Source organism: Leiobunum rupestre, chromosome 3, assembly GCF_980474605.1.
Source record: "Leiobunum rupestre chromosome 3, qqLeiRupe1.1.hap1, whole genome shotgun sequence".
Classification (NCBI taxonomy): Eukaryota; Metazoa; Arthropoda; class Arachnida; order Opiliones; family Sclerosomatidae; genus Leiobunum; species Leiobunum rupestre.
The window spans coordinates 5,713,194-5,734,503 of NC_143386.1; the positions used below are offsets into that span (position 1 = coordinate 5,713,194).

The window sequence follows — 21,310 nt, forward strand, 5'->3', positions numbered from 1 at the left end:
TTCAGAAAATGAAACCGGGAAAATTTGCACGTTCGAATGGAAGGGATTGTCTTATGAAACCATATAAAACTGTTAAGATCGCCTTACGAAGAAAAAAATTGAATTACACTGGTTTGTTAACTTTTTAATTCATCAATTGCGTTTATTAAAAGCCAGTACCTTTACAATAATTATTTATACGTTCAAGATGATCCCTTTTACGTCTGTAGACTGTATATGGTTATAAAAATTTATATAGCCTTCAAAACGCTTTGTAAATGTCTCTTGAAAAATATTTTTTGTAAACTACCATAATTCTTCCGCTTAACTAATCATGTATTTCCACTTATTTTTAAAAATTAAAATTAAAATAAATTTTTCTACCATTTTTAAGAACCTTTTAACTTTGTAAAAATTGCTTTCCAATCATAATAAATTTCAACTACTGGTTTCAAATTAAAAAAAAATTGCCTTAGTTTGAGCACCTCATAATTATTTCTTTATTTTTGTAAATTTTATCTAAAATCAATTTTAACGTAATATTTTAGAAATTTTTTTATACGTAGTGTATAAAAAAACAGTAATTATTGATTTATCACTACTGTAGTAGTAGTGATAAATCAATAATTACTGTTTATTTAGCAAAACATCAAAACCTTTAATTGAAAAAATTGTTTCAATTTTAACAGATCATAGGAATTTTAATTTCATCAGTTGTTTCGTCGATTCAGTGGTTTGGTCTATTTTAAGATCAAAATGAGAGAAGCAACCTCTCAAGGTTAATAGGAATTCCAGGCTTTTGTTTTAATCTCGGTAATGTTTTATTTGTAATGGCTTTTCTCTCCGGGAAATTATCTCTCTGGATATTGAAACGACGAAAGATTGCAGATACTCGAGAAGCAGTTGTCGTTGCTTTAGATAAAATACAGCATTTCCTAACGTTTGTTATAGGCGAGAAATAGCTCGAATATTTGTCACTTGGAATAACTAGATTGTTTTAAATAAAACCAGATTTATTTCGGTGCTGTAATTGATGGCAAGTATACGAAGACCCTTAGTTTTCATTCGTATATTCAATGCATAATTTAATAAATATATTTTTGGTGGGAAATATCTGAGTGGGTGCTACACTCTAAGAAAAATGGTAAATTATTACAGAAAATTTGGTTTAAAAATTTATAAATAGAAAACAAAACCTATAAATTTGCTTATGCCGCACTGAGAAACCATATAATTTTTATTTTATGGACACTGTTTTAGTTAATAAAGAGTTATGAATAATCCCTAGTTAACGGTGTGCTTAAACGTGTGTTATTAATGGTGCTATTTAACTCTACAAAGGGCGTATTGAAACTTATAAAGGTGTAATTTAACTGAACTAAAAGGGGTTTTAACATCTTTAAAGGTGCTATTAAATTCTTAAAATTGGCTTATTACCACTTAAAAATTTGTTTTTTAATCATGAAAAAGGGAGTATTAACACTTTTAAAGGTGTGATTTAACTCTAACAAAAGAGCGTATTAACACTTTTAAAGGTGTGGTTTAACTCTAACAAAAGAGCGTATTAACACTTTTAAAGGTGTGGTTTAACTCTAACAAAAGAGCGTATTAACACTTTTAAAGGTGTGGTTTAACTCTAACAAAAGAGCGTATTAACACTTTTAAAGGTGTGGTTTAACTCTAACAAAAGAGCGTATTAACACTTTTAAAGGTGTGGTTTAACTCTAACAAAAGAGCGTATTAACACTTTTAAAGGTGTGGTTTAACTCTAACAAAAGAGCGTATTAACACTTTTAAAGGTGTGATTTAACTCTAACAAAAGAGCGTATTAACACTTTTAAAGGTGTGGTTTAACTCTAACAAAAGAGCGTATTAACACTTTTAAAGGTGTGGTTTAACTCTAACAAAAGAGCGTATTAACACTTTTAAAGGTGTGGTTTAACTCTAACAAAAGAGCGTATTAACACTTTTAAAGGTGTGGTTTAACTCTAACAAAAGAGCGTATTAACACTTTTAAAGGTGTGGTTTAACTCTAACAAAAGAGCGTATTAACACTTTTAAAGGTGTGGTTTAACTCTAACAAAAGAGCGTATTAACACTTTTAAAGGTGTGATTTAACTCTAACAAAAGAGCGTATTAACACTTTTAAAGGTGTGGTTTAACTCTAACAAAAGAGCGTATTAACACTTTTAAAGGTGTGATTTAACTCTAACAAAAGAGCGTATTAACACTTTTAAAGGTGTGGTTTAACTCTAACAAAAGAGCGTATTAACACTTTTAAAGGTGTGGTTTAACTCTAACAAAAGAGCGTATTAACACTTTTAAAGGTGTGATTTAACTCTAACAAAAGAGCGTATTAACACTTTTAAAGGTGTGGTTTAACTCTAACAAAAGAGCGTACTAACACTTTTAAAGGTGTGGTTTAACTCTAACAAAAGAGCGTACTAACACTTTTAAAGGTGTGGTTTAACTCTAACAAAAGAGCGTATTAACACTTTTAAAGGTGTGGTTTAACTCTAACAAAAGAGCGTATTAACACTTTTAAAGGTGTGATTTAACTCTAACAAAAGAGCGTATTAACACTTTTAAAGGTGTGATTTAACTCTAACAAAAGAGCGTATTAACACTTTTAAAGGTGTGGTTTAACTCTAACAAAAGAGCGTATTAACACTTTTAAAGGTGTGGTTTAACTCTAACAAAAGAGCGTATTAACACTTTTAAAGGTGTGATTTCACTCTAACAAAAGAGCGTATTAACACTTTTAAAGGTGTGGTTTAACTCTAACAAAAGAGCGTACTAACACTTTTAAAGGTGTGGTTTAACTCTAACAAAAGAGCGTATTAACACTTTTAAAGGTGTGGTTTAACTCTAACAAAAGAGCGTATTAACACTTTTAAAGGTGTGGTTTAACTCTAACAAAAGAGCGTATTAACACTTTTAAAGGTGTGGTTTAACTCTAACAAAAGAGCGTATTAACACTTTTAAAGGTGTGGTTTAACGCTTAAAAGATGCGTCATAACTGATTAAATTGCGTTTATACACACTGTGAAGGTGTAATATTACATGGATATATTTTGTTTCACAGACTGTGCAGAGTGCTTAAAGTGTTTTATTTGTTTGGTAAAGGTGTTGAATCAGGGATCGACTCACTGAATTGTAGTTAAATGGCGTTAGAACGGTGTGAAACAAACCCTTATTTCTGGGAATGTTTATCTTATCTAAACATTTGTTTAGTGTGAAGTCAAACTATTTTTACACCTTTAAAAAGTAACTCCCTTTTGGAAGTGTTAAAACGGTGTGAACGAGGTGTATCACTTTCTTAACATCTTTTAAACACCCTTATTTCTTAGAGAGTACACGTCATTACTCAGGAACATAAATCAGGCTTACAATCTATAAATGATCGGACGTTTTAATTAAAAAGAAAACAGATTTCACTTACTGTCATATTGAAAAGACAAATTTTTATATTTTTACTTACATTACCATTATTTTTCTTCGCGAGCTTGATTTGTGAGGTCATTGTTTATCAAAAACAAAAATGATACAGGTAAATTAATATTTCTGCGTTGATACCAAATTCAATTCAGATTTAAAGTGAATTGAGTCTTTAATTAGGAAATTCTTAATAAATCGTATGTTTTTGAACCAAAAATATTTGAATATAAAATAATATCCTTGGGGATTGCACCGAAGGTGGATTTTAGATACTGAATAAAACAAAGTCTTTTGCTTTGCGTAAAATGCTTGCCTAGATGCAGTCTCAGTATAATTTCAAACCCCACTTTTGAGAAATCATCCTACAGGTTTCTGCTCGAGATAATTATCTTTTTTAAGTCGGAAGGGTCAGAAGGTTTTGCCAGATTGGAAATAAATAGATATAAGTCCGAAACCGTACTCTTATATCGTTTAAATTTTAAAACAAACCATTGTAAAGAGTAAAATAACGTTTTCTTATTAATAAATTCATTAATTAATTTATTGATTAGATTACAATATTAAGAAAAATAGTTTCTATCCATGTAGGACACCTAAACAGTAGACAGAGAATAAATGCCACGTTTTAGAAAACACGGAATAAAGGAAGGAAGGTATCATTCTTGCTGTCACTAGGGGCAAAGAAACGGTACTGCCGAAAAATAAACACCCACGATCACGGTGTTGAACCTCAGGGCTGCTTTGAAATAGAGGCGCCCACAGTTTTCCGCGAAAAAAATGTCCATAAACCCTACTTACTCCAATCTATTTAACCCTTCATAAAGTCTTAGCTTTAAACATAACAGTTAAAGTACATATATATAACAACGACACGTGAAGTTTAAAAGCACGTCCTACTCTAACTTCAGGAATGTCCCGATCCACTAAAGAGGTTAATATTCTCACGCCCCTTAAGTAACATCCGAATGTTTTTACGAGCTCTTAAATGTAAGACCACGTTTGTTATCTCTGGCTCTGCAAAATGCATTTGAAATATCCTTCGCACTGACTTTTATAACCCTTCATTTCGAAAGCGAAGAGTAGCCTTCCCCGAGAGATCCAATGACCCACTTTCTGGTCCATTGATCCCTCGCGAGCCTCCGTTTCGAGCAGAACCCACTTCTCTCTCCCCTAATGTCCCTATCTAGGCTAAAATCACTGGCCGAAAATAAAATAAAGAGTTTTTCAAATTCTGTTGGTTTTCTTTAAAGAGGACTTCTAATTAACGAAAAAGTTTTCTTTTGTGCACTGAGATTTTTCAAATAAACAAGTGCCGTCTGCTCCCAAGGATAAGTTTAAAACTAACAAATTATTTCTCAAGACGAATGCTGTGCAGATCTTACGTCTAGACTCTTCGTGTCTGTAAAAATTTGCTTAATTAGTGTAGAAAATTACCCCAATCTGAAAAATCTATTTTTAAGGGATGCGAAAAGCCTAGAAGATTTAGTTGTTAAGAGTATAGTGTAGTGTTGTTAATTTTCGGGAAAAATAAAATGTGGAAACTTTTCCGAAAATCGGAAAAATAAAAAGATTGAAACATAAATTACTTTTTAAGGGTTTTTAAACAATATATTAGACTTATCATGAAATTAAATCTTTTTAAATTTTTTTTCGGAAAAATACGGAAAAGTTTCCGAAAAAAGGCGTCGGTCATTTTCCGGAAAATATTCTAGTATAGTGATAAACTAGATGAAGTAGAGACATTCAAAATTAATTGAATGTCAAATCCAAACATTATTTTCTTAAAAATAAAGGTACTCAACCAAATTTATTCAGATTTAGTTGAAGCTAATGGTGGACGTGGCAAGATGTGTGAAACAGCTGTTGCGAAAAAATTCGACACTTTGGTTTTAGCCAATTGAGGAAAATACCCAGAAAGGTTTTACTTGAGTTTAAAAAAATGGTTTGTAATTATAATCAAGTAAGCTAATAAAAGAGGCACCACCCTAGGTTCAAGTCATTTAGTGATTGTTATTGCCTTTAATTCAGGTTTCTGGGTTAAATTGCGTAGGAGGGTGGTGGCAAGCCCTTCATGCCACGCGAGCCAACAGCAACCTACATGTATTATTACCGTTAACCTCAACAAGTGTTTTACGGAAAAGCGAAACCGAAGAAGCCAATGGAAACCCTTTAATCAGAGGAGAGTGCATTAGCAATCTCTACGGCAAAGGTGTTTCCAGTCAGTGCCCCAAGCCGGGATCGAACCCGGCTCCTCTTATTACGAAGCGAAAGCGCCACCCAACGGTTTGTTAAAAGTAACCCTAAAAACACAGCAAAGAAAAATACATCAAATGATCAATTGTTTATCTTTTAAACCTTTCGGAGAAATGAAACATAATTTTTCTGGTCAAAACAAAACGTCCAAATAGAGTCCTAGAAAATATAAAGGCGTAGACCTACGCACTACAAAGTTTTACTTTTGACTTCAGAGTATTTTTTAAGGGACATCTAGAAACTAGTCATTTTAAATGTTTTTTTTAGCTATCAGTAATAATAATATTTATCTAAACGAAATACCAAAAAAGTTACCAAATTGTAGATAATTTTTATATTTGCCTCTAGTCACACTTAAGAAATATATAAGAGTAATGTAAATATTTTTCTTAGAATCATTTGGTAGGAGCGTCTGACCTCATTATTAGTGGTTGATTAATGACCTACGACAAGGATGTTGTTTTTTATATCTTTAGTAAGAAATTCAGGTCAATCGTATCTTACAAAGAACTGCTCAAATGCAGCTTACTAGATGGCAATCCATAATATAACATATTGCTTTTTTTCTGGAGGGAGTCAAAACTTTCCACGATATTCTTAGTCCAGCTTTTCTTCTTTTACGATAGCGCGGATTTGTGACTCCCGATAATAATAGCATACCTGAGGTTGGATGTAAAAACAAACCTCAGTTGTGCGGCGTGGCTCCGAAGGTATGAAGAGTTCTAGATTTGTGCGTGGAACGATATTGAGCTTGTAAAAAAAGTATAACTGGAGTCTAGTGTGTCATCGACCGGCAAAACTAATGGCACGAATTTCCCTAGTGCCACACCCATCAAATACACTCTCTTTTTTATGAACCTACAGCACTGGGCACGATATTCTCATATTTGAGCTGCGTACTGGGTCGTTTAGAGTCGTTAAGAGCACTAATATTTCTGCTAGCGCGAGTCAAATGAGTTTTTTTTTTCAGACAAAGCTTTATAATTTGTAAGGGTGGGTACGCTAGCCCTTAGCGGGGGTAGAACTTAATAAGCTCTACCACCGCTCAGCTTATCAAAATTCATCGAAAATATGTTCGAGCCCCGTGATTGGCCATGAAAAATGCCTTCGTCGGTTTTGATTCAGAATATTAAAATTTAATTAAATTACAAATAATGTATTTGTCTATGTAAATGTGATAACTATTCTAAGCAGATATGCGTTGAATATAGAGTTGAAACCAGACATTAAATAATTTGAGACCAGTTTGAATCCAGGTGAAATCTTTAACAATAAATAATTAAAGTTAAATTTATTTTTTCAAAATGAACACTAAATGATTTAACTCCTATAAAATTACCAAAATATCAAACTATGCTAAGAAATGGACATGATTATGTGCTAAAGAAAGCCTTTTAAACGTTAACTATTTTTTAAAAGACACTTTGGACCTGAATTAATGGCTTTAAAAGTCGCATGATGACTTAGGCCTAAGGTGGTAGCTTGGGTTTTAGCCTAGCTGATTTTCATTATTATTATTATTATTATTATTATTATTATAGAGCAACAGACTACTACAAAATTTTCTCATATAACAGTACGAGTTGAGCGTAAGTCCAAATTGGGGTGCCCAGCCCTTCTCGGAGCTTTCTATACAAGCGGCAGCACGAAACGCGAAGGAAGTAATAAATTTCGTCTGGCCGCGGCGTCCGGCCTAATAGCGACTGCTCCGAAGCCTAATTTGAAATTCCACCGGGATCAGAGGCCTGTCGGAGCTTGCCCTGTAATTAAAACAAAGGAATAAAAAGCTCGCGGGCTTTATGTTTCTACTTCGCCTGGCAGTTGATAAAAACAGCTAATGAGGTCCCTCTTTCATCTGTTTGCGCTTCATCTGCGGATTTTTGTGCCCTTATTAAATATGTGGTTGTCATGGAAATCGAAAAACGTTAGTTATTATTGCACGCGAAATAGAAACCAGATTAATTTGACTAACATTGTTTGAATTCATGTTAGGAATAGTAATTATATTGTGGAAGAGTTATTAGAAAAATTGTACGAGCTCTGGCCAGTCTCGCTATCGTCGATGTTTACATGTAGGCGTAAGGAAAACCTTTTAAAATAAATTAAGGGAAAATATACGATCTATACCATTCGTGAAGTGATATGTTGAAAGTAAAGCAGTTAAAGAGAAATCAGATTCTATAAAACAAATCGATAAATGAAATAGAACGTCTTCGATTTAATATATACATTCTCCTAATGTTAACAATATATGTGATGTTTTTAAGTTCAATAAAAAGCAAGTCATAAATTAACAACTGAAAACTGTGTTTTTTTTGCTTCTTTTTAAAAAGGTGAACACGTTTGACTTTAAAATTGCCGAAACTATTTTAAAGCACTACGAAGCAAAGTTTTCTGGTCGAGAAAATTAGTATTGAAATTGTAAATAGAAACATAAAAACGTTTTACTTGATCTAGGATTATATGAAATTAGATTTTGTAGCGTGGGCGCCCGCAGAATACCCAGTATTGGCCCACGATTTTCTTTTGGAATATAAGATACTTCAAAGTCTTTTTCTAAAGATTTTTTTACTATCATTCATACGCTGGGCTGAAGTCAGTAAATTCGGTTTAATACGAATGTGGGTTGACCATTTTTATTTCCTTTGATTTATTCTTTAGAAAATTGACGGACAGGTTTTTATTTTTCTAAAGAAAGAAAGGCAAATATAATCTTTATTTGTATCTAAAAAACGACTTATACCTGAATATATGTTACTTTTACAGATTTCCGAGTAAAGCCAGAGTTCCTACACAGTACTGATGAGCCTCAAAAGGGTGAAACCGGTCTACTGTTGGAATCTCTGGCTTAAATTTTGACTTTTGATAAACCAACTTATAATTTAAATTAAATTTTATAGATATACAAATAAAAAACTTTATACCTTCGGTGATGAAAATTATATTACAAATTTTTCTTGTATAATATTGGTTTTTCCTCTGGGAATAAATATTATATAATTATGTAAATGTTCAAAAAAAAAATAAATTCTTTCTATCAACTAATGCTAAAAGGTCCCATTTTTTCGGGATCACTTTTATCCGAATGAAATTTAATTTATTTAAAATATTTATACGTAACTTACGGTAAATTATGTTTTTTTGTCCCCCGGGTAGTAATAATGGATTCCATTTCTCATGCTATAAGTTAGTGAAACTTGTGAAGGAAATATTAAAGACTTTTAGCGTACAAAATAAACACTTTTTGTAATTTGAAGGCTTGAATAAGTTTTAAATATAGAGATAGACTGATATTTTCCTAACGGTTCTAATTGTGGAATTAAGCCAAAGAAAACCCATTAGTGAGAAATTTCAACTGAAGACCAATTTCACCATTTTTTAGAAAAGATTAATTTTGCGATAAATAGGAACTGGTGACAGAAGTGTTTTAATTTAAGACTTGACTCAAGGATTTGCTTTCAATTTGACCCTAGGTGTGAAAATAATCAGATATATTTTCTAAATAAACGAAATAAAATTATATTTCCTCGGAAGTCCTTCGACAATAACATCATATATCTGGTTACACTCAAAGTTACATTCAAATCGAGTTTTTTATATGGTAATACTTAACAAACATTTCGCCTTTTGAGTCGCTGATAACAATGCTACTCCGACGAACGCTAACTTTCACTTCAGTTATAGCACTCGTACGTTTATGAACGGTTTTGGTTTATGATACTGTCACAGAGTGATTGCAGAAACGGAAGTTTTATTATCGAAAACTCTCTCCTCACGATCTTTGTTGTCAGAAATGCAAGCGAAATGGCTATAGCTCCTAAACGAAGCTCGGGTATTTAAAATTGTAAATTTCATGCTACGATTCTACAGACCGATTTTTCCAAAAGAAGTTTTATTTTTACTTTCAAAAGATATTAAATTTTCAGTCATACCCGATTCATCTCAAGATTAGTTGAGTTACGCTTTGATATGGTCATTGGCAAAACAGATTGCCGTATTATCTTTAAAAAGATTAAGCATGTCATAAAAGGGAATGTTAGTTTTATTTATCTTATATTATGCTAATAAATCAAGTCATTTTTAGTCATAAAATGAACCAATTTAAATTAATTGATAAAGTAGAAATTACGACATTCCATATTCTTCAAAGGGCAGACGTTTGACGGCGGATCATCGCATTTCACAGCTTGGAGCCGTGTTGATTGATTCTTAGGGTAAGACATATGAAGCAGTTTCTGCTTCTTTGACTTAGTGTAAATTCCCGAGGTGTGCGCTTACACAAGGGGCGTTCCTCCAACATCGGAAAAGACGTTTTGTTCAAGAAGATTTTTCAAAACAACTCATTATGTTAACATCGTGAAAGCACCTATACTACTATAGTGTAAAATGTGCTTTAACATGGTGAGAGCTCCTACACTATTATAGCTGAGTCAGTGTAAAATTCTGATTTAAAATCAAATTACAGCCAATGGCGTTAATATCGGAACCACAGGGCCTGCCACGCTGGCGAGCCCTGAAGATTACGGTGCCCAAAAATATACCTGGAAAATGCAGTTCTAACGATAAGAAAGGGCCCCTGAGCCAGCAACATGGGCAGGCTTTTAAGACTTTAGTTAAGACAATTCATACTTGTAATTTCAAAAATACTTAATACTACCTTTGCTGGGCTGGTGTCTCTCCCTTTTATTGATTTTGTGCATCTTTCGTTTCTTCCCGAAGAGGTTGGTTGTTTCCAATTCACGTTAAGAAAATTAATATGCATGAACTTCACGTGCCATTTAAATTCCCCGGGTTAATAAAAAATATTTGTAGGTGTTAGAGCAGCCACAACGAAAAAGATAACGCCTTCCCACGATAAAAGTACTTCCAACTAAATTAATAGAAATAAAACAGGGTTGGGCGTTTTTGCGAGTATCACCGGCTCACGCTCCTTAAAATTGATTTAAACTAAAACCGTTTTCTATTCTTATGAAAATGTTTTACATTTTAACTCTCTTTTATGGTTTTGATTCAATTAACTAACAATTCCATTCCATGGCCCCAATCTTTTAAATACTAAGCGTTAACTCACTCAGATAGCTGTCGGTTATTATTAAATAGAAAAGAAACGTTTTTATTCAGTTGCATCCCTACATAGATAAAAATTCAATTACAATTTGTAATTTTCCAATTTTCAGGTTGGATAGTTGTATCTACGAATTTAATATTTCTAAGAGTAAATTTGAAATAGCGTAATATGTTATAATGCTTTTTCAATTTACTATTATTTGATTATAATTTCATAATTTCTAATTCTTTGTATTTTATGTTCCGTTTTAGTGAAAAAATCAAAATGGCGTCGGTGACGATTAGAGCTTCGAAACGGCTGAAATTTAATTTTAAATAATTTTTTTTTTATTGTTATACTGTTCTGTATATCCTGAAATAGGCAAGTGACTGATCTTCACTCAAAAAACTAGTAACGCTCGAAAAGGAGTGTGCTCTGCCCATCTTTATATAAACCCTTCCGCAATATATCTCTTTTTATAGGCGCATTTGGGAGGCTATTGGTTTCCTTCCCAAAAGCCATTCTTTGGGGGATCCTTATGGATTAGAAAATAAGGGTTTTACATTAACTCGTTCTTCTTCGCTTCGCCATGAGAATAGCCACTCTACATTTAATCTTTCTTTCGCCGTAAGAGGGAGCCTCCCGCCACGACCATTACCCTATTTTTTGCGTTATACGACCAATAAAGCCACTAACATTAAATATCATAGCAGCTGTCGCGTAACTTCAACCCCCTCCCCGTCACGTCGGATCAGATTGCGCCATTTACAGCCATCTAGCGGAAGTTTTGATCGCCACTAAGATAATACCGCGTTTAACGAAGCGTGCCGTTATTTTCGTCAGTGGGTAAATCTTCCTGTAATTCTTGCGATGCTTGTTTCGTCTACATAGCTAGCATACTCAAAGACTAATTAAATACTTTCCTGGCGAGCCTGACTTTACATATTAGCCGATTATATAGATTCAGGAATGTAATCATGGTAACTGAGAATATTACACTACAGCTATAGCCTCTGTTTTTATGATTCACGGTGGATACTCTGAACCCCCGGAGTGCAGCCCTGCCGGGCAAAGCACAAAAGCATTAACGATCAAATTTCTGAAATATCGTTTGGCCTGTAAATTGTTTAGTACCAGAATACAATTTGATTTGAAAAATCCAAGTCTACTATATAAACTTGAAAGAAGTAAGTTGGGGTATCTTAAGGCAAAGAAAGTTGGAATTTCGCGGGTTTTCTCCATATTTTGGTTTTGGTCGTTAATGCTTTTTTGCTTTGCACGGCAGTGCCTTCCCCTTTTCAAGGGGGAAAGATTTCGCGGGGAAGGCGGAGGTTTGACCTAGTTGTCCTCGGTAAGTTTAAATAAATTCAATCTTAATATTGCGTAGGAAAAACTACAATCTATTAAAAATATAATTAATTAAATGTATTTGATAATTAAAATGGAATATAAAATTATAATTATTCAAAACGCACGTGTCTCGATTCGGTTATCTTTTGCTCTCATGAAGCGAACCTAATGCGCAGTTTCTCTATACGTTTCACTGCAATGGCGAAATATCTGTAATACTTCTATCGCGACACAGGACTCGTGTACAGCAACCCAGTTAATAACCCCAGATATTTGTTCTGAATATTTAATCGGATAAACCGTGTTATTAGACATACTATCGATCTACGTGTTCGTTTTCTAGTCGTTAAAGGCGCTGATTATACGTTCGCTTCAATGGTAGTTCTTTTTTTTTCAATTTCGGTTCCTTTTCATAAATAAATGTTCGTGCTTTCGCGCCAGAATTAGTCCAATCAGTGAATCTGAAAAGAAAATCAAAGATTGGACTTCCTCGGTTCCCCTTTTTACATATACCACGTCTGGACGAGTTCAGATCAATTACTTAGCGCTATGTTCCGCGCTGGAATCTGGCAATTGCGCTCCATATCGATCCTCGGACTTCACATTCCGTTTCGGTTACAGAGGTTACTTATGACCAAAAGGTTTTAAGTACCAGCAAGAACGTACTTAGTTTATTGAAAATATGCTATACATATAGAATGTTTCCGTTTACAATTCTGGAAGCGTGTAGAATGTCTTATGAAAAGTTACTATAATATTTAGTTTGGGTAACTGTAATTACAGTTTATTATAACGATTAAATTTATTTTGTCTATCAGAAATTGTTGAATAATCAGTAGATACTTAATTTGCGTGCGGAGAAAGCAAAATTGTTAGTAGGTTATCAGTAACATATATCGGCGATATTAGATAAACAATTTAATATAAACTACCTTAAAATAAATAATGGTCAGCAATTCTCAGTTAAATGTTTTGAAAATCTAAGTGAAACTAAATGTGTTTCTAATAAATATTTTAAATATTTTAAAAAAGACCTATGGAAGTGCTATGTTATAAATTGCCCTTTATTTATAATGTTGAAATTCTAGAAACGTGTCATATTCATTAGGCAAATATAACGTTATTTTTATCATAAACTCTATTATGATTGTGTCATTCCGCGAAAAAAATATTTATATTTCTATATTTTGTTATTTGGAATTAACCAAAAAAGAGCAAACAAAAACCTCACACTGTTAACTGTTTTGATAAATTACAGATATGTGACAGAAAACTTTACAATAATGTAATCAATATAAGGAGAGGTTTTTCACTTTATAATATTGGAATTTTTTAAATTATATTAATATTGTCTTTTGAAAAATATAATTTCAGAAACACCAGTTAGCTCTTATACTGAACATATTGGGGATTTTGCATGTTTTTAACTCGTCTAATTTCTAGTAAAATCGCCTAGTGTGATTGTTAAAAAACCTCAAAAGTGGTTATGAATTTCTATTACAAACAAGGCTTAAAGTTGACTAGGCATCAAATCTTGCTTAAAGTCGACGATGCATCAAGTTTAGCTTAAAGTCGTCTAGGCACCAAGTCTAGCTTAAAGTCAACTAGGCAACTAGGCATCAAGGCTAGCTTAAAGTCGACTAGGCATCAAGGCTAGCTTAAGTCGTCTAGACATCAAGGCTAGATTAATGTTGATTAGGCATCAAGTCTAGCTTAAGTCGACTAGGCATCAAGGCTAGCTTAAAGTCGACTAAGCATCAAGTCTAGCTTAAAGTCGACTAGGCATCAAGTCTAGCTTAAAGTTGACTACAGAGATTTACAGATATCACTTAAACTAATAATAATATAAGACAACTCGGATATTTAAAATATTGAAATTTAAAAATACATATTATAATTTGAACTATTGAGTATTTAAATATAAAAATAGCAAATAATTTAACGTAGTTTTTAAAAATATTCGTTAACTTTTATAAACACTTAACTAAAAAAATAAATTTTAATCGTTCTTATAAATAATCGTATAATTTGTTGTTGCAATTCTTACACAAACGCTTTTTGAATTATTTTGAGAGATCGAAAAAAAATGCACGAATAAGAAGCGAATTTCTCTTGAAATTGGACCTGTCGTTTACTCTGTGGGTACCTTTGCCGAGCACCTCTTTAAACTCCGTCCCTTTGCAAAATAAAGAGTGTTTGAATGATATTAGCGCTGCCGGTGGGCAATTGGGAAAATCCGCAATTAAAGATAGAAGAGGTGGTAAAGAGAATGAGAAACGTTTATCGCAGAAGTAAATCCAATTGAACAGGCCTCCGTAAATGGGGAAAGAGAATCAGCTGACACTTTCAAAAGGCGACGATCGGCTGGTTATGGATCGCGACTTTCCAATAATTAATTCATAAGTTTTTGAAGGCCCTGTTTGTCGAGTGCGGTTTCGTCAAGTAATCAATTTAATTAAAAGAAAAAATTTTGAAAGTCGTTTTCACACACAAATTGTTAGTCGTAGATGGCTGAATTATTTGTAAATTCGATTAATTAATTTTGTAATTACTTAATGAAGTTCATCGATCTGAAAGTCGTTGATAATTTTGCTCGAAAAGCTTTTTTTAATTAAGAAAGCCATGAACGTTAATTTTAAATGGCTGTAAAAATGAACATGATCTGTAACTTTTATACCCGTGGTTAAAAATGTCTGCTAACAACTAGATAAGCTGATTTCAATTCCAACTTATGACATGCACTAAATGAAAATTCGGAATGAGTGTAACTGCTTCTGCGTTGGGTTTGCAAGTTATTTTCTCATTGGTAAAGGTGGTTTTCCCATTCGTCCTTCGGTTTAATTATACTATAAAAACTGGCAAAGGCTAAGAAGAATAATAGGCGTAGGACGCGCACCTCACTCGCTTGGCGTGAATAACTTATTACCCTACTAAGCAATTACCCTCAATTTTTTAATGTTCGGAACTGATTCAAGCCAAAAATAAGTTGATCTTTGAGCGGCAAACCACTTTTAGGAATTATTTATTATATTTTCAGCAATAATCACCGTAATGGATTTATAAAGCTAATTTCCCTCCCATAAAGAGCCACGCTGTGCTGTGATTTTACCAAAATGGCAGTTGATGAGGTTATAATGTCATTACTTAAATATTTATATCAATTAAAAGTTAACTTTGGAAATATTAAAAAATGAATTACCATATTATTAAAGAAACCCTTTTAGTAGGTAAGTTTTTAGAGATAATTTCTGATATAAATTTATATTTCCTTTTTACCACAATTCTTTTTAGCCTTTATTTTATCGCCATGTTCATACTTCAAGAAAGACTAAATTCGTTTAACCGAAGTATTTTCGTCCAACCGCATCATCCTTTTATCGAATAGGGAAAAGCCGAGAATACAGACACTCGTGGCCCGAGGAAACGCAACTTTCTCTCACTACGGCAAACAGACTCAGAGAAGGAGGCTGCGCGTGTCAAGATAGAGGAGGAACTGTCAGCGAGAAGATAAATTTAATCGAAGAGATCCTACGCTAAGCCGACTTCTCCCAATGCGTCTGAAATAACCAAACATGCATATGCAAAGCGCGGAGGCGAAGTGTTTTGACTGACAAGGAGAGTATCCGAGGTGTTTATTGCTGATTTGGTTCAAAGTCGACCGTAATGTAGACCTATATGAAATATGAAATTTCCCAAAAGGAGACGTTGCACTACCCATTCGATTTGTTATGGCAACCGAAAATGTTTTTGATCACTTAAAACAATAAAATATCCATTTAAAAAAGCATGGGATTTTCTCGGTTTTGAAAATCACGAAATGTGTAATTTGGACCACATTTAGGTAAATTTCATCAAGTTTGGGTAAATTGAAACATTTTTAGGGTAAATTTGTAACAAATTTTGGGTAAAATAAGGAAAAAATCTTATTTTGATTGTAAGTGGTCAAAAACATTTTCGGTTGCCATGGCAAATCGAATGGGTAGTGCAACGTCTCCTTTTGGGAAATTTCATATCTCATATAGGTCTACATTACGGCCGACTTTGAACTAAATCGGCAATAAACACCTCGGGTACTCTCCTTGTGAGCAAGATACGACTTCTGAAGTAGCTCTGAGCCATTTCGGTTATTGATATTTAAGAGCGCTAACAGGACAACTTCAAAAATGCAACGTAGAATCTCAGAAATCCCGTATCGTATAAAGCTTTTTAAAAGACATTGATGATAGTTTAAAAATCTTATCGATAATTCGATTGGGATAAGTATATAGTTCAAGCTCTTTATAACTAAGGCCACTTTAATAAATAGTTTTTATTTAAAAATATAGAAATATTATATTTGATATGAATGACACTATACAACTTTAAATTAAAATTTAAAATTTTTAGACTTGTAAACGCGTTTGCAAACGACTCGCCACAAAACCGAAACCTGTAGCTCGCCATTTAAATTTTAATTAAAAAGTATATAGTGTAAGAGAAATCGTTTAAACAATTTTTTATTTAAATTTTACACTAGCGTATGTTATAGTTTTTTTAAAACATCTTACTCAAAGATATATTTTGCTGCTTTCTTATGCAATACATTGTTTGCAAGAGTTTGTAAGTAAACCATATCTAACTGATGGTTCAAATATTACAATTAATATTTTTTAAATACTTGAATATAAACTCTTCATGAATGTAACTCGAACTTGAGCGATGTATACAAGATTTACATGTACTCGTTTCATTTTCAAATATTCAAAAGCTGCGATATTTCCAATTACAATGGTGTTTAATCTTCAGTGGATATTTTATGAAAAATTTTGGGGATTGGGAGGGTTCTGCAGGCTGTGGCGTAGCGAAGGGGGCCAAGGAGGGCAGTTGCCGCGGGCGCTGGTGGCCCGGGGGTTGCCAAATTATGACTGTTAATGATTAGGTTTTGTTTGAAAACAAGGTGGCATGAAGGGCTTGTCACCACCCTCCTACGCAATTTTACCCGGCCTCCCGAATTAAGACAATAAAAGTCGCTAGATTTTTTGACCTATGGTGGTGTTTTTTGTATTAGCCTAGCTGATTGTTATTAATATTATTAACTGGGCGATAGGGGTCGCCTGGGAGGATACAAATTTGGGTGTTTTGCCGGGGCGCCAAATATCCTTGCTACGCCACTATCTACAGCCCAGTAACCAGAAATAGAATAAATTTAAAAAAATGTGTAGCTGAATTTAGTACTTGAGGGATATCAATATTTCTGTTTTCCCACCCCCTGATTGAAGTAGATTTATCTCTTTCGATATAGACGACGTGGTAGACATCAGTAATGACATACACAAGGCCAATAAATCTAAGTGATTCAAAAGGGACATCTCCAATTGCGTTGCGTTACAGTATTGTACAATTTAAAACAACCGGACTTCTCAAATAATATTCAATAAGGCTATCTTCTGAAAAATTGCCTTCATTCTTCTCTAATAAACAACTTTATTTGAAGATAGAAGCTTTTTAATACGAGATAGTAGTGGAAATTAAAGTTTGTCAGTTACAAATCACAAAGTTCTATTTGCCATTCTATAAATAATAATCAGCTAGGCTAATAGCCAAGGCACCACTTTAGGCCTAAGTCATCGAGGGACTTTTAAAGCCATTAGTTCAGGTGGCCGGGTTACAATGCGAAGGAGGGTAGTGGCAAGCCCTGCATGCCACCCGAGCCAACAGCTCCCTTCCTGAACTAAATATCTGAATATACCATGTCAAACGTTTCACAAAGACAAAAAGAATTAATTTATTAATATACTACAAATTTAAGTTTTTTTGTAGTTTTAATGATGTATATTACTAAAAATAGACATAATTTAAAAATAAATTTCATAAATTCAGAGTTTATGGTTATATTATAATTGAACGACGTCAGAGTGTTTATTGCGTTATTAGGGTTAGAGTCTTCCTAATTGAATTTTTGCAGGGAGTTATTTTTCAATGGTCGCCATTTTGAATTAACAGTGCCAAATAAAAGTGCAAGTACACTCTATATTCAGGAGCAATATCCGTTCAAAACGTGTTCCAAAACAAAGTGCCGGCAGAAATAAACAAAGATATCCTTCGATAAGATCACAAGCGTGTTTTTCCATCAACGCACCAGGGAGTCCGACAAGGCGACACCGTCATCGAAGCGCGTCGTCATCGATTGCGAGCAAGGCGTCGGAGCCCCGTGGCTGACCCCAGGACATCGATTGGCGAGAGCCGACGGCGTATCAGCGCACATGCATGTGTCGATATGTTTCTAGATGAAGATAGTTTTGGAAAGGTTAAATTGAGCGAAGGATATTGGCCAGTTGCCCGCCTCTTTCAAAGATATTCGAGCTGGCTTTATTTAATTATCGGCCATTCTGCTATCTTTAACGGTGACATATTGTGGCCCCTATCGCCGAGAGCCTAAATGAATTACGCTTCACTTCACTCGCCCGTTACTCGTATTGGCTCAAAATGTCCGTATGTGCTTAACAAAGTGTCCTTTTTACAAAGGGTCGTTCCGTTTTTAGTCTTAACGCATCCGTATGAGTCACTTATTACTGCAATTCTAGTAGAATATCATTTGTTCACAGTTTATATTTTAGGAGGTAAGATAAGATAATAATAATAATAATAATTAAATTAAATTAAATTCAAATGGTGTTTATTTCCCGAATAACAACGCGCTTGTGGCACTTTTTACAGTTATACAGGGTTAGTTCATTTTTTTTCGTTCAATTTTTACAAGATTTACTTGATCGTTTATAAGAACAATAATAATTGGCTAGGCTGATACCCAAGGCACCACCTTAGGCCCAAGTAATCTAGCGACTTTTAATGCCTTAAACAGGTGGCCGGATTTCAACTCGTAAGAGGGTGGTAGAAAGCCCTTCACGACACGCGAGCGAACAGTTCCCTATACTAACTTTTACTGTTAATCTCTCAGGGCCGAATTTAGGATCTGTAGACCCCTAGGCTGACCTGTGGTGCTGGCCCTTCTGGGGGAATCCTGAAATCGTATTTTAAAGAAATTTTTATGACTAAAAACCTGATAAGACTATTAAAGCTATTTATGACATTTTTTACATTTTCCTTTTGTGGTGCGGGCCCCTCTGTGGTGCGGGCCCCTCTGTGGTGCGGGCCCCTCTGTGGTGCGGGCCCCTAGGCTGCAGCCTAGATAGCCTGTGCGTAAAAACGGCCCTGTAACCTCTACAAATTTTATGGAAAGGAGAAACCGTAGACCTCGGGGGAAAACCCCTTTAACCAGTGTGGAGGGAACTTGCAAACTCTACGCAGAAGTGCCACAAGCTGGAATTGAACCCGGCTGTTCTTGCTGCGAGGCGAAAGTGCTAGTGACTGCGCCACCCCACAAGGTGCTCCGCGTTGTCAGCTTAAGCCACACGACAACAGAAACTCCCATACGCGCACCTTTGGCGTTTCTAAAAGCGTTTTATTCTCACGGAATATAGTTGTGAAAAGCCGCGCGTACGCGATACGGAGAATGTTGGTTATCCTAGTTACGCTGTACTTCTAAAATCGCGCCATCTACTGGTACAGTTCGTTTTTCAATATAGTTCTGGTATAGAAATTGAAAGCATTTTTCCACGATCGCTTTAAATTCTTCCGAACACGGAATTCAATTGAAAAGCTTTACCGCTCTCCCGCTAGGTGCCTCTTTCTTTTGCTCAATCATTCATTCGGGACCGGGGGGGGGGGCGTGAGCCAATGGAAACCCGATGGCTTTACCATTCCGTTATTAAAATTCAAAAATAGTAGGTATTTTTAAATATATATTCTGACTTTATTTTGACGAGACGCTGCTATCCGTAACCTCTCTTCAAAGAAACTATTTTAATTTTTGATTATAACCCTATAGAGTTACCAAATGGAAAAGTAAGAAATAAAATATATCTTGTTTCAAGTTGGACTTCACTCTCTTGAGAATTGAAAAATCCTTAAGTGCACTTTCTCGTAACTTTAATGTCAAATGTAACATCATACCATTAGCATTATTTATTTCTAAGAAGTGAGGATATTGGTTTTCCGATGAAAATATTCTTTTGATGTAAAAATCAAAAATATAATTTTTCAAAACTTATTTTTTTAATATTCAAGGCTAACAAAATCTTCAAAACTTAAAATCTTTAGATTTTCTATATTAATACTTAAGTATTTATAAAATTTGAAATTATAATTTCTTTTCTTTAAACAGAAGAAGAAAACGAGAAAACAGTGGAAGTGGTTCTCAATGGAGAAGAGTCTGAGATGGTCTTTGTGGAATGTCCCTACACTGAAGATATGGTAAATATTGTAAATGAAGATTTTTTTTTTGAATAGAAACTTTACCTTTGTGGTGTTTCGTTTTCTTTATCTCCGTTAGAGGTGTGTGAATGAGCCTAGAAAAATCAGTGTTTGAATAAAATAAAAAATTAAATATAGAAGTGTAAAATTGTCACTCACGGCCGAAGTTATAGCACGGCCAATTGTTACGGTGGTTTTAAAGCAAGTGGCGGCTCTATCCTGGCTACCTGTATTATGAAAAAGCCCATGTTATTAGAGAAGGCCATGAATCTATCCGATTCTTCAAAAACCCGACTTTACTGAAGAGCGTGGTGCCATCTATATATGGCGAAGGAAGCTAAAATTAAAAAGAGCTAAATGATGACGTCGTTAGAGAGCCAAAGTTAAATATTATACATGTAGTTAGATAGCTTATACTCTATTTAGTGGACTTTAACCCTAATTATATATCCCGTATAAAATATTGCTTATAATTGCTGTAGTTTATGTTATTGATCAATTTATACACTATCCAATGAACGCGAGGTGTACCTATAAGTACCGCCTTTTTGATTTTGACGCTAGCGACATCTATTGAAAAAAGAGCTACTTCATGTCGAGTCCCCACTTGCTTTAAAATCAGAGGGCTATCCCGACTTCAGCGCCCACTTTTATTGCTACAATTGCTTTAGCTGCTAAGGAATATTTAATAATAATAATAATCAGCTAGGCTTATACCCAAGGCACCACAAATATTAATCAAGAATTAAGTTTCATCTTTTCGTTACTTTCCTCCATATGATAAGTTCTAAAATACATAGCTAACCATCATTTTATTTGTGGAACCACACAAACTTTGATTTACGTTTAAATGCAAACAATCGTTACACTTTAAATAAATCAGATTGTTGTCTACGGGAATAATTGGTACGAGTCGAATAACTGTCCTTCAAGGTCAAAATATTTACACTG

The 21,310-nt window shown here is 34.1% G+C and overlaps 1 protein-coding gene across 2 annotated transcripts in view; it reads left to right on the forward strand.

The window, feature by feature from the left end:
- Positions 1 to 21,310, forward strand: part of LOC149949217 (uncharacterized) — a 44,098-nt gene that overhangs the window by 15,254 nt on the left and 7,534 nt on the right. The window contains exon 2 of one of the 2 annotated variants that reach the window (XM_090167677.1): positions 20,271 to 20,368. In XM_090167677.1, the coding sequence (XP_090023803.1) occupies positions 20,271 to 20,368 (98 nt within the window). The remainder of the gene's footprint in view (positions 1 to 20,270; positions 20,369 to 21,310) is intronic. The other variant, XM_090167678.1, reaches the window with a different exon arrangement.